Source organism: Melospiza georgiana, chromosome 13 (genome assembly GCF_028018845.1).
Source record: "Melospiza georgiana isolate bMelGeo1 chromosome 13, bMelGeo1.pri, whole genome shotgun sequence".
Lineage (NCBI taxonomy): Eukaryota > Metazoa > Chordata > Aves > Passeriformes > Passerellidae > Melospiza > Melospiza georgiana.
In genome coordinates this window covers 5,184,050-5,196,472 of record NC_080442.1, presented here as the reverse complement: position 1 = coordinate 5,196,472, position 12,423 = coordinate 5,184,050, and the positions used below count along the sequence as shown (strand labels likewise).

Genomic DNA, 12,423 nt, shown 5'->3' with positions numbered 1-12,423 from the left:
TGACAGGAAGTCGCAGCTTTCCTCCTCTCTCGTGCCGTGGAGACAAACAAAGCCCACGGCCTGCGGCGGCGCTCCGGTGCCGCGGGGCCGCTCCGGTGCCGGCGGGAGGCGCGGCCGGGCCCGGGTGCTGCGCGGGAGCCCCGGGCGCTCGGAGCGGGCGCAGCCCCGCGTTCCGCGGAGCACTGCGGGGCAGGCGGGACCGGGCCGGTCGGGCCCCGCTGCTGACGGCGGCTGCTGCAGCCCCTCGGCCTCCCCGGCTGGGCAAAGGTTGGCGCGGCTCACAACGAGTCCAAGGGTTGCGCTCGTCTGGGGAGACTCGAGATTCCTGCAGCTGGGCAGGCGAGAGACGAGCGAGCGTCTGCGGGTTTGTGCTGCCTGTCTCAGCACAGGGATTTGCGAGGCCGTGACCAAGCAGAAACATTTAATCAGCTTTAACGGTATGATTTACTAAAATAATTCTTGCCTTTTGCAGACACGAATTGAAGACCGCCTGATCAGGGATTCAGCAACTCTGCTCCTGAGGGAGTCATTCCTAACCATCAGCAATACCAGGTTAGGCTGCTGCTAGAAATGAGAATAAAAGCTTGGTTAATAAGCTCTTCATGTCTGCTATTCTGAACAGATTGAGTGCATCTCTCTAGCAGTCTTTCTTTGGAGGGGTTGCAGCCTAAGTATTTGATAAGCTATGATGTAAGAAACCTGAGCTGGCACAGGAGGTTGGTTTTCTTTGCTTGTTTAATGAATGAAGGAAAGTCTTCCCCAGTGGCTGAATGCATTTTGTTGCAGTAATTACTGCTTCTGGTGTCAGAATACAGATCAGATCATCCAGCTTTTCTTTTTCTCCTAGAGACACAATGTCTTCTGGAAATGACTGTCAGCCCCAGACCTTGACCAAGCCCACGTTTGATGAGAGAGGGGCAGCTGAATTGGTTGACAGGGTGTTTGGATTGAAGGTGTCTTGGATCAGCTCACTCCCCAGCTATGATGATCAGAACTTCCACGTGCGTGTCTCAGCTGGAGGTGCTGATGAGTATGTCCTCAAAATCACCAATTCAGAAGACAGCCAGGAGCCTGACCTCATTGAAGTGCAGACCCAGGCCATGATGTTTCTCAGTGCTCAAGGCTTCCCTTCAGCTACTCCTTATCTGACAAAAGATGGTCACATAATGTCTCTGGAATCGGGAGGTGAGCCACCGTGGGCACCTGTACTGCCCCACTCTCACCCTTAGCTGGCTGTAGCTTGTCATATGGCACACCATGTGTGTGCTAAAGGGAACTCTGGGCTTGTGTTTGATACCAGGGATATGCATCAGGTGACCTGGATGCCAGCCATAACAGTCCAAAGTTAAATACCTGAAGCAAAGTAACTCAGAGAGAATAATAATTAACTAGGAGAACACTTAGGAAAACACTTCAGCTTAAGGAATTGGAGAAAACATTTATCTGACGTGTGTCCATGCACAGGAAAAGTTAAAAATGCCTCATTAACTACATGCTGCTTGAAATTATTAGCATTCAGAGTGGTGTAAAATACAGTTCTAGCCCACCTCTGAAGCCAGAATAAATTGCTTAAATAGTGCTTGGAAGAAAAATTGTGTTGGCATTTAGCTTTTACTGTCACTGTAACTTCTGAGCAACATTTGGGATTCCTGAGACCTGTTCTGCTGCAAAACTTTGTGGGAGTGTGCAGGCACTGGAGCAACCCTGCTTGGTGCTGAGTTTTTCTCAGCATAGATTTTCTAAGTGTGTTAAGCTTTGTACATTATTACACAACATTCTGGTAAATGAAATCTTTGCATTTTTATGAGCTAATTCTGACCACTTCCACACTGGGGTACACCTTTTTTGCCTCTTGCATTAACTGTTACTCAGCACACAGCAGAGTGACTAACTGCATCTCTCCTTGTCAGGTACTGGACTTGGGAGCAAGAAGTACATGGTCAGACTGCTGACTTACCTGCCAGGCACACCAGTAGCAAAAATCACTACCAATGCTCAGATTCTGTATGAGATTGGGAGGCTTGCTGCCAGCGTGGATAAAGTGCTCTCAGAGGTGAGTTCTTGTGCTTTAGCCTCACACTTCTCTCTCAATCCACGTCTCTGCAGCATTTGCTCACGTGCTTGCTGCCTGCCTTCAGACCTGCAAAATGCAAGTTGGTGACTGCAGGTGTCAGTGACCCATGGCTCAGCCTCCAAGCTGGCTAAAGCCTTTCCCCAAGTACATGACAAGTGACTGGTACTGGTGATCCTCCTGCAGTGCATTTTTGTACCACAGATAGGGAGATAAGGAGTTGTTTTTATATATGCAGAGCTCACCTGTTAATGTTTCAAACCTGGCAAATAAAGGAGAATAACCCTAGGGTGTTTGAATTAGAAGAACAGAACACCAAGCTTGTGTTAAAGGATTTTTGTGTAGTGCTCAGCTGGCTGGCTGATCTATTATTCTGAATTCCTTTTGACTTGCTGACTTTCTTCTCTTCATTAGCACTGTGACTGTTTCACATTGGTACCCTTCCTACAGTGCCAGCAGAGATCTGTGACACTTCTCATTTGCACCACTTCCACTCAGTCTTAATGCAAACTAAGTTATTTACTCTGTAGTTACACAGGGTAATAAAGCTGATCAATCAGCCAGTACTGAGTTTGATACATGAAAGACCTCACATTACTTATTAACCTTTCATTAACCTTTCCTTCTCATGTTCTGGCTGCCAGCTTCAGACAGTTATGAAATGTGAATTGCCAGTTTTACTAAGCACATTCTTAAATTACAAGAGCATTTTCAATTGTGAAAGATAACTTACTGTTGCCTTTTGACACACTGGTCACACTCTTAAAATGGGGTTAAATAAGCTAGTCTCAAAATATGCTGTGACTGATCCTGCTAAGGAGGAAGTAGTTAATGAGAAGAAATTCTGATAGAAAAGGCTCTTTATTCTCTTAACACATGGATTATCATCCACCAAGGTGGTTTAGGCTTAGTCTTGTTCTTTACTTGTTCATACACCATCAACTTTTGACTGTCATTTAGTGATCTTCAAGAGCTCTATTTTCAAACATAGTTATTGTAGTTTTTTTTCTTAAAAGGAAGCCAGCTACTCTTGTGGGATTTTTTTTAATTTGCCCTATGCACTGATGCAGTCTGGCCCAGTGTCACCTTAATAAGCATTTGAGGAGTCCAAGATAAGCATGGTGTGGGAGAGATGCTTTTCCTCTTTGAATGTCATTTTCCAAACCATTTGCTAGGGAGATGGGGTTAAGGACCTTGTATGTTTAAAGTAGTGAGGCCTGGATGTACAAAAGCAAATTTTCACGAGCATAAAGCCATGGTCAGTGTCTCCATAAACTGCTGTGCTCAGGATTTTCCACACACCAGCTGTTCCCAAGGCTTGTCCCCCAAAGGTCCCACCTTAAAGCACAGAGTGTGCCTGCTCCCAGCATGCTGGCAGGTTTTGTGTCTCTGCTGCTCCCACAGCTTTCTGCAGGACCAGCTGTGCAGGCTGAGCACAGCTGAGTGGGCCTCTGGCCTTGGCAGAGGCTCAAAGTTGCCACTCTTATGCCACCCTATGGACAGTTAACAGCAGTTTTACATTATTCAAGTTACTTTAGATAACCTTTGTACCTAAACCATGGGGAAAAACCATCCAGGCTGTATGTAGATATTGAGATGCTTGCTTTAATCATTCTTCAGGTTATTCTTTTACTTGATAAAAAACAACAGTCCAACTCATGGTGCTTTTCAGTGAGTCTTACTAGAAACCTGTTAAAATTAACAGGGGTTTTGAATCATGCCCTTTAATCATATAGTCTGCAATTTTTCTTATGCCTATATTATTGTGTGCTTTTTCCAAAGAAATTCCAGCATCCATCAGTAAAAAGTCTGCATCGAGGTCGGTTCATTTGGAATCTGGCAAATGTTCCTCTTCTAGATCAGTACATTTATGCCTTGGGCCAGAACAAATACCGTGCAGTGGTGGAGCAAGTTATTGAGCAGTTCAAAGGCAAAGTAGTACCCAAGCTCAGCAGTTTCCGAGCATGTGAGTATTTTATTCTCCTTGTAATTATGTTGAACGGAGACACAGAAATTTCATACAGGAGTTTGGCTCTGTAGAGAAGGAAAACAAAAACAGCAAAAAAAGTAAATCTCTTTTCCCTAGCCTTGACATGGACACAGCACAGAGTAAGCCAAGAGGAATGTTCTGTCCAGTCAGGGTCAGTTCTTTATTTTTCTGATGAGTTTCCTCCCAGTTAAGTTTATGGTTTTCATGCTGTCATATCAGCTTACTAAATATATTTGGAGTATGGTGCTACCTTTCATAAAGGCCCAAATAAGTACTTAATCCAAATTTTGGAATTCAAATGACATTGATACTGATGATGATGTGACAGTTTTTCTAGTTGCTGCTGTCGGTTATCTGGCAGTGCAGGAGTGCTTCATGGGAAGCAGTAAATGTGTGACAGGCAGCACTTGATGCTGCAGGGGACTAGTGTGGTTTTGTAGCTGAGTGTTAGTTTGACATGCATCTTCCCAAAGCTGTTTCAGCTGTTTAATAATTATTAAATACTGTTTCTGTTTCTTCTGTGTTTAGGTATCAATCATGGAGACCTTAATGACCACAACATTCTAGTAGACTCCTGTTCTGCTTCCCTGGAGAATCCCCAGTACAGAGTGTCTGGCATCCTGGACTTCAGCGACATGAGTTATGGATATTACGTGTTTGAGGTTGCAATAGCCATCATGTACATGATGATTGAGAGCCCAGACCCTCTGAGTGTTGGGGGACATGTTCTCGCAGGGTTTGAGAGCATCCTGCCGCTCACTGCTGAGGAGAGAGGTGCCCTCTTTCTCCTGGTGAGTGGGAGGTTTGCACAGTCCCTCGTCATCGCTGCCCACACAGCTCTTCTGTACCCAGAGAACAAGGAGTACCTCACAATCACGGCAAAAACTGGCTGGAAACACTTAATGACAATGTTCGAGGTGGGCCAGGAAGCTGTGGAGAAGAAGTGGTTTGAGACTGCCCAGGCGTACACGCACCACGCACCTGCCCCGTAGGTCCGAGGCTGCTGAGGTTCTGGGGATAAATAAAGCAATAAAGGCGGCGCTGTCTGAGCTGGATGTCCGCGGGCAGGGCGGGACTCCGGGAGAGAAAACCCCGCCTCTTTTCCCCGGGAGAGAAAACCATTACCGCCCCCACGGCGGGCACAGGGCTGTGGCCATTACTGCCCTCACAGCGTGGGGAGGGTATGTGACCATTGTGCACCCTCTTTCCCGCCTTCGGGCGGGGGTGCGGTGTGACCGTTACCTGCCATCACGGCAGGGGTGCGGTGTGACCGTTACCGGCCCTCACGGCAGGAATGTGCTGTGACCGTTACCGGCCCTCACACCATCACGCGGTGTCACCGTTCCCTGCCCTCGCACGGCGGGCGGGGCCGTTTCCCGCCCCTGTCGGCGGAGCCCCGGCACGCGCACGTGACACTGCGGGCTGCGCGCGCCAGCGCCGCCCCCGGCGGCAGGAAAGGGCGCAGGCCCCGCCCCAGGCCGGCAGGCGGCACCGCGCAGGCGCGGCGGCCATTTCCGACGCAGCGGTGAAGGTTCGGGCGCGGCCGCAGCGCCCGGTTCTTGCCCGCCGGCTGGGCCTCGCCGCCCCCCGCCCGGCCCAGCGGCTGCCTCCGGCCCGCCGTGAGTGAGGACGGGCGGCGGGTGGGCGGTGGGGCGCGGGACGCGTCTCTGCGCGGCGCGGGAGGCGGCGCGGCCCTCGCTTTGTGCCGCGCTGAGGATGACTGTGCAGTGCGGGCGCGGGCGGCAGCGCCCCCTGGGGCCGTGTCGGGTGCGCTCGGTGCCGGTTCCCGGTTCACGTGCCCTGTGCTCTCTTGCAGGCCCGGTGCCGGTTCCCGTGCCCTGTGCTCTCCTGCCGGCGCGCTGCCCTCTGCCCCTGGCGCGTCCCCGGCATCATGGTGAGTGAGCCGCCTTCCCCGGAGCTTTGCTGAGCCGCGGGTGCTGCCGAGTCACGGCCCGGGCGGGGGCGGCGGTCACACTGCAGGGGCCGGGCTGCGGGCACCAGTGACCAGCCCGCGGTCACCGGATGGCTGGGTCTGTTATATAGGGGCTTTGTGGCGTTGGTGACAAGAGACTGGTGATACTTACTGAGCTATTCCTTTTACAGTCTCGAAGATATGACTCCAGAACTACCATATTTTCTCCGGAAGGTATTTTTTTAACCCGACGCTTTCAAGTCAACTCTGACTGTTCTGTCTTCTCAAAACTATGAAAACACTTGCACAAAGGGTGGTTGTTAGTAGCATGCTTCTCTCTGAATATGAATTACAGATACCATATTTGCCCACACCCAGTTCTGTATGGACAGCAAGGGTCCAAAGTGGACACTTTCAAATTCATTCTGATTGAACAATAATGAGACTGAGTCCCATTAGTGAGTAGTATCATGTGCCATGTTTTTGAAATAACCATTTGTCTCTCGTTTGAGCATGGTTAGATTTTGTCACTGTTCCCTGAGAATGGATAATGTCCTGTGGGTGCAGTCACGCCTTTCCTTGTTATTCTTGCACATGCTGAAACAAGTACGTACAAACCATGTTTTCTTACTTCTTAGATGGGAAGAACCCAAGAAATCCAGTATAAAATATTTTCTTTGTTTATTGAAAATTTGTCTTGGGTTATTCTACTGCAGCACAGACTTCTTTAATTTTTTTCTTTTTTTTATTAGGTGTGTTTTTATTTTATAGAAAGGGCTTTTTTTCCCCCCAGTGGCCATGTCCAGTATTACCTTATTTTCCTTCTTTGATTCCTTGCTCCTTTCAGCCAGTTAATTTACAATTGACTGGTAAGAGACTGAAGGAGTAGGTGGGACAATGAGCACTTGTCAGATTCTTGTAACTGTCAGTCACCTTGTGCAGTTGGTGTTGCTCAGTGTCACTTTGATGGCAGCAGTTCCAATCCTTTCCCAGGTCGCCTGTACCAGGTTGAGTATGCCATGGAGGCCATTGGCCATGCAGGCACCTGCCTGGGCATTCTAGCAAACGATGGAGTCCTGCTGGCAGCAGAGCGCCGCAACATTCACAAGCTTCTGGATGAAGTGTTTTTCTCAGAGAAGATATACAAGCTTAATGAGTAAGTTGAAATGGTGATTAAATGTCCTGTGATGTAATTAACAGCAAAGTACTGATTAGCATATAACCTGGGCTTATTTTATTTGAAGTGTTAATAATCTTTTTGTTTGGTGTTTTAGACAAGTATGACTATTCTGTCATTGTTCATTTTAGTAGCTCCCCTTCTAAAGTAGAAGTATTGCTGGTTTGGTTTTTTTTTAATCCCCAGGAGAATTTTCTAGGTGGAATAGCCTGTTTGTTGGTACTACACTATACAAGGTAATGGTACTGTAGCAATTAAGGAAACTGGGAAGTCTCAGCTTTACAAAATACCATTGGAGGGCAGAATAAAGAGTGCACACAAAAATTACCAGGCTATTTCAGCTCCTTTTCCACATCTGTTTTTCTTTGATGGCTTGAAAAGTCTCAGGTAACTGGGTAAAATGTGCCTTAGGCTTTTTTGTCACAGTTGTAGCCGAGATGAAATATCTGTCTATTATCATTTTCATTCTAGCTCTTGGAAGTTAAATTTGTGATGTCAGAGCAAAGAGTTTTAAGGATTATGCTTTTTTGTTGCAAGGGAGGTAGAGCTTCATCTGTGACAAAAGCTGCAAAGGAACACATAGTTTTCTGTCCTGTCTTCCTCCCATTCCATGTTGATCTTGAAAGCACATGGAATGGTAGGAAGTACTGGATTTTCAAGGAGGCAGTGTAACAGCACACTGGAGTAGTCACCTAGAACAGTGCTTCCATCTTTTGGAAAATTCCTAATTTCACAAATCTTTTTTGTGTAGCAAAAGGTTTGTAGCATATCAGATTGAGCTAAAGAGATACTAAATTAAGATCCAACAAAACAATCAAGGATTAAAGTGCTTATTTTTGTTAGGGCCCTACCCCTACCAAGACCATGAAGTTTCAGTTACCCAGATGGCACGTGTCAGCCAGCAGCCCCCACTGAAAGCCTGTCACATCTGTGTGCCTCCCTCTGAGGTGTGCTGTGGCAGGTGGCCTCCTGAGAGACACCTGTATGGATGTGCCTAATGGCTCTTGTAAAACCTCTCAGAGCTGAATCATCCTTGGCATGGCCCTCTTCTCAGAACTGTATGTACAACTAACATACTGATTTACTGACTTTGGCTGTCCACCTCTGCTCTTAGCAAATGGTTACTGATATTTTTGGTGCACCCTGAAGGCAGGAGCTGAGGAGCCCATTTTGTATGGCAGCTGTGTAGCTTTGATGAGAAAAGCCCAACAGCAGGTGCTCTGCTTGAACCTCTGTGTGAAGATGTGAGTTGGTTGCTTAGTTGGAGATTGACAGGAATTCAGTTAATTTGTATGCTTTTCTTGCAGGGATATGGCGTGCAGCGTGGCAGGAATAACTTCAGATGCCAATGTTCTAACAAATGAGCTGAGACTGATTGCACAGAGGTGGGTCTGCTGACAGCTAACATGGTTTTACTCACCTGTGCTCCACATTCAGCTCTCTTCATGCATTATATCAGAATGAACATGCATTTAGTAGATCTGAAATAGGTTGAAATAGAACAGCTAGAGCACAGATACTCTTAACTTGAGAACTTGTTTCCTCTTAAATGTTGTGCAGGATATGGTCAGCAAAACAAGTTTTGAAAACTGTTTTTTTTTCCTCTTTGATATTAGGTATTTGTTACAGTATCAAGAGCCCATTCCTTGTGAACAACTAGTAACAGCACTGTGTGATATCAAGCAGGCTTACACACAGTTTGGAGGTAAATGAAGTGTGATGAATCATTGTGTTACTAAATGTCTCAAGAACAATTCTCTTATGTAATGTGAAGGATCTAAGTCTGTGGACAGTTCTACTGAATTCTCTTAAAAAGTTATACTTAGGAAAAAAATATTCTAATTTAAGAGGGGAATGGGTAGTCATGGTTACTGTTTTTTGCTTCTGAGGCTTCTCCTTTTTATGGCTTGGGAAGTTAAAGGCTGGCTCATTGCATAGAATGCCTTGAGTGCTCTTGCATTGAATGAAAGCCATCAAAAGACCAGCCAAAAATTGTTTAGGCAACCTTTTAACATTTTGGGCCTATACAGCATAATGGCACAATGAATCAAAAACAAGGCTGTGTGTAGGGGTATCAGTGGCTCAAGCAACATGTTAGAAAATGATATTGTGAGTAGTGTTCCTTAGTATGTGAACTGATGATTGTGTTGTTTTATTGTTTTACATATATGTAGTGAGAGAGAATTACCTTTTAAATTACCTGGCTTTTGACTTTGCTAAGTTAAATGCTTTAACAGCTAAGCTACATACTTGAAATACTACATTTTGATTTAAAGTTCTGAGATGGTAAATTACAATTTGTGGAGACACAAATGAACTGCTTTTAAGATTAAATGGAATAAACCCCTGCTGCCTTCCACCCCATGACTTAGAAGGAAATGCTGGCGTGCTTATCTCAAGCAACAGAAGTGCAGAACTGTGTTAAATCCTAGTTCACAGGAATAGATTGAAAAATTAAATCAAAGAAAATAATTGTAACTTGTGACCAATCTTGTTACTAAATTTAGGTTGCTAATAGCCTTCTTTTCAACAGGAAAACGTCCTTTTGGTGTTTCATTGCTCTATATTGGCTGGGATAAGCATTATGGATTTCAGCTGTACCAAAGTGATCCTAGTGGAAATTATGGAGGGTGGAAAGCCACATGCATTGGGAATAATAGTGCTGTAAGTTCTGGTTTTTTTCTTCTCAAAAAGACAAGTTAAAAAGTGTAAATTGTACTGTATTAATTAAGCTGAGTTGTTGATTATTAATGCAGGAGAGATTTACAGGTAATTGTAGGAATGCTGCTGTCAGCTCAACTCATGTGTTATTATCTGGCAAAACCCCACACCCTGGCTGTGTGATTGATGGCCCAAAGTTTTAATTTCTGTGAAATTTACAGGCAGCTGTGTCAATGCTGAAGCAAGACTACAAAGAAGGGGAAATGACCTTAAAGACTGCCCTGGCATTGGCCATTAAGGTTCTAAACAAGACCATGGATGTCAGCAAGCTCTCTGCTGAGAAAGGTGAGCGTTCTCCACACGGGACGGCACCTTCTGCTTAAACAAAGGGAGTGGTGAGTGCACATATTCCAGATGTGGCTCACTGCAGTGTCAGTTGTCACAAAAAAGTGTTTTCAGAAGATGCAGCAGTTGTCAGCCTTAGCCCAGGAGGCATTCAGCTAGCTCAGTCCAGGCTGATGGGCCCTGTTGGGCAGCTCCAGAGGCAAGGCTGCAGCTGGGGGATTGGAACTGCGTGTCTGGGGGCAGAGCCCTGAGAGGAGCTGCCCTGCTGCTGAGTTGTGCTGTGCTGAGCTGCAGCAGGGAGCTGGGGTGCTGCCTCCAGCCAGGCTGCCTGGCACACGGAGCTTTGGAGCCTTCTGTCACTTGTCATCTCAAACCTTGCCCTGCTGATGATTGCTCTGCCTAAACGCTGCTGTCTGTTCCATGTGTTTCAGTTGAAATTGCAACACTGACAAGAGAGAACGGAAAGACAGTAATAAGGGTTCTGAAGCAAAAGGAGGTGGAACAATTGATAAAACAACATGAGGAGGAGGAAGCAAAAGCTGAACGTGAAAAGAAGGAGAAAGAACAAAAAGAGAAGGATAAATAGAATACGAAATCAAGTGTTCTCTAGATAATAAAGGACCTGCTTCAGCAAAAGATAATCTGGATTTTTGTGCTGTAGAAGCCTTACAGCCATGCCATGGAGGACCCAGAAGTACTTTTGATGAACCAGGTCCTTAGTCATCATTTAGATAATTAGTTTACTGCTCCTTACATCGACCAATAATTGCTTTAATTCTTGAACACTCTTTCTTTCATCTTCTATTTTTTATTATGGAATAAAAGTTAAGAAGAATAGTGATGGGTGTCTTTATTTCCTCAGTAATGCCTGGATATGCACAATCTTGAGGAATTTAATCGCTTTAAAGCATTAAAACAAGGTATATGCTAGTTGGTAAAGAACAAATATGGTGTTAGAATTGTTAGAATTTTGTGTGTATGTGTGGGTTTTCCTTTAAAGGTAGTGAAAAGAGCTCCTAAGTTTGAAAAGTCATTTCACAAATACAGAATTAAAGTGTGCTGGCATGCCAAGTTTTAGTTTTGGCCTATTTTGTTCTATAGCAGGCTCTGTCAAACTGATGGTCTTGCAAGCAGTAGTGTTTTAAAAATGCCCTGTAGCAAATGTGTTCAGTTTATCATAGCCTTCACAAGTGCATGTGTTTTCTAAGGAATTAATCATACAACACTAGTTATATTCACACAAACTAGAAAGACATTTTACAAAGGCCATGTGAAAATGCTTTATCTTGTCAAAGTACAAATAGGTAAGTAAAATAGTGCATGATTTTTAGGCCATGTTGACTACTTCACATTTTATCCTGAAAGGAAATTAAGATGTTTTATGTTTAGTTGAGTGTTGCTGATACTTCCCCAGTGAATTTGATTCCTTTCTCTGACACACCAGTCAAAAAAACTAACCAGTTAACCACCAATTAATTGGGCATTAATTAGGAATCAGTCATTTTTGTCAAGCTTGCCCCTCTACTGAATGCAAAAATGTATGATTGTCAGATTAGCAAAAATCTCTTCTACTTCTGAAAAAAAAAACTGATCTGGAGTGAACAAAGGAAATTAAAGTTACTGAAAATTGCTGTGCACCCATTCAGATATCAAAAGCAAAGTGAAAAGCCTGAGTGCTTAAAAGTGAGGCCTTGCTGAATTTCAAACCATAGCAGCAGTGATCCAGCTCATTTGTGCCCACCCTGGATTGTATTGATCTTGTAAAGCTGGTTTGATTTTCTTACCCCAAAGGATAACTGATGTATACAGGATTTAATATGACCATTTAAAGGAACAGTGTTTTGTTGGTTTATTCCATCTCAGACATTTTTTACTAAAATGTACTTTGTCAACATGGCCAGAAATGACCCTTCCTCCTGACTAAACCCATTTTTGAGTTCACTGCTGTAAGAGTCACTGTGGAGAACAGAGGGAAGGAATCTGACTCAAGATGTCTGTGCTGCAGCTTGTGTAGTTGTCCTGCACTCCCTCTGGCAGCCTCTGTTCAGAGAGGGGGGAGGCTGTGGGTTCTCTGCAGGACCTGCTTGCTCATTCTCTAAGCCTTGGTGCAGCCCAACTGCTTCAGTCTTTAGCACTGAACTTGGATAGCACTTTGTTAATACACAAATTTTATAGCTAATGAAAGTTCTACTTACACCTTGTGCTACAGTAGGTCTTCCAAATAACAACATGGGAATGGTATTTCATGTAACAATTCCTGAATAGTT

At 45.1% G+C, this 12,423-nt stretch overlaps 2 protein-coding genes across 2 annotated transcripts; both read left to right on the top strand.

Annotated features, from left to right (window-relative positions):
• The first annotated feature begins 232 nt into the window (after positions 1 to 232).
• Positions 233 to 5,097, top strand: HYKK (hydroxylysine kinase). The gene is made up of 6 exons (XM_058033829.1): positions 233 to 364; positions 473 to 552; positions 848 to 1,185; positions 1,911 to 2,053; positions 3,854 to 4,037; positions 4,590 to 5,097. Exons 3-6 carry the CDS (start codon positions 855 to 857, stop codon positions 5,051 to 5,053), a joined length of 1,122 nt encoding a protein of 373 aa, XP_057889812.1. The 5' UTR covers positions 233 to 364; positions 473 to 552; positions 848 to 854; the 3' UTR covers positions 5,054 to 5,097.
• Positions 5,098 to 5,618: 521 nt separating this feature from the next.
• PSMA4 (proteasome 20S subunit alpha 4) lies at positions 5,619 to 10,993 on the top strand. The gene is made up of 9 exons (XM_058033833.1): positions 5,619 to 5,680; positions 5,878 to 5,955; positions 6,165 to 6,207; positions 6,967 to 7,129; positions 8,458 to 8,535; positions 8,767 to 8,855; positions 9,684 to 9,814; positions 10,033 to 10,156; positions 10,588 to 10,993. Exons 2-9 carry the CDS (start codon positions 5,953 to 5,955, stop codon positions 10,740 to 10,742), a joined length of 786 nt encoding a protein of 261 aa, XP_057889816.1. The 5' UTR covers positions 5,619 to 5,680; positions 5,878 to 5,952; the 3' UTR covers positions 10,743 to 10,993.
• Positions 10,994 to 12,423: the final 1,430 nt, after the last annotated feature.

Bases quoted from the DNA above. Each gene is read 5' to 3' on its own strand.
- HYKK (XM_058033829.1), top strand. From the start codon at position 855: ATGTCTTCTGGAAATGACTGTCAGCCCCAGACCTTGACCAAGCCCACG. The intron at 1,186-1,910 runs GTGAGCCACCGT...TCTCCTTGTCAG, and splicing joins AATGTCTCTGGAATCGGGAG to GTACTGGACTTGGGAGCAAG. The intron at 4,038-4,589 runs GTGAGTATTTTA...TTCTGTGTTTAG, and splicing joins GCTCAGCAGTTTCCGAGCAT to GTATCAATCATGGAGACCTT.
- PSMA4 (XM_058033833.1), top strand. The intron at 6,208-6,966 runs GTATTTTTTTAA...ATCCTTTCCCAG, and splicing joins TACCATATTTTCTCCGGAAG to GTCGCCTGTACCAGGTTGAG. The intron at 8,856-9,683 runs GTAAATGAAGTG...TCTTTTCAACAG, and splicing joins GGCTTACACACAGTTTGGAG to GAAAACGTCCTTTTGGTGTT.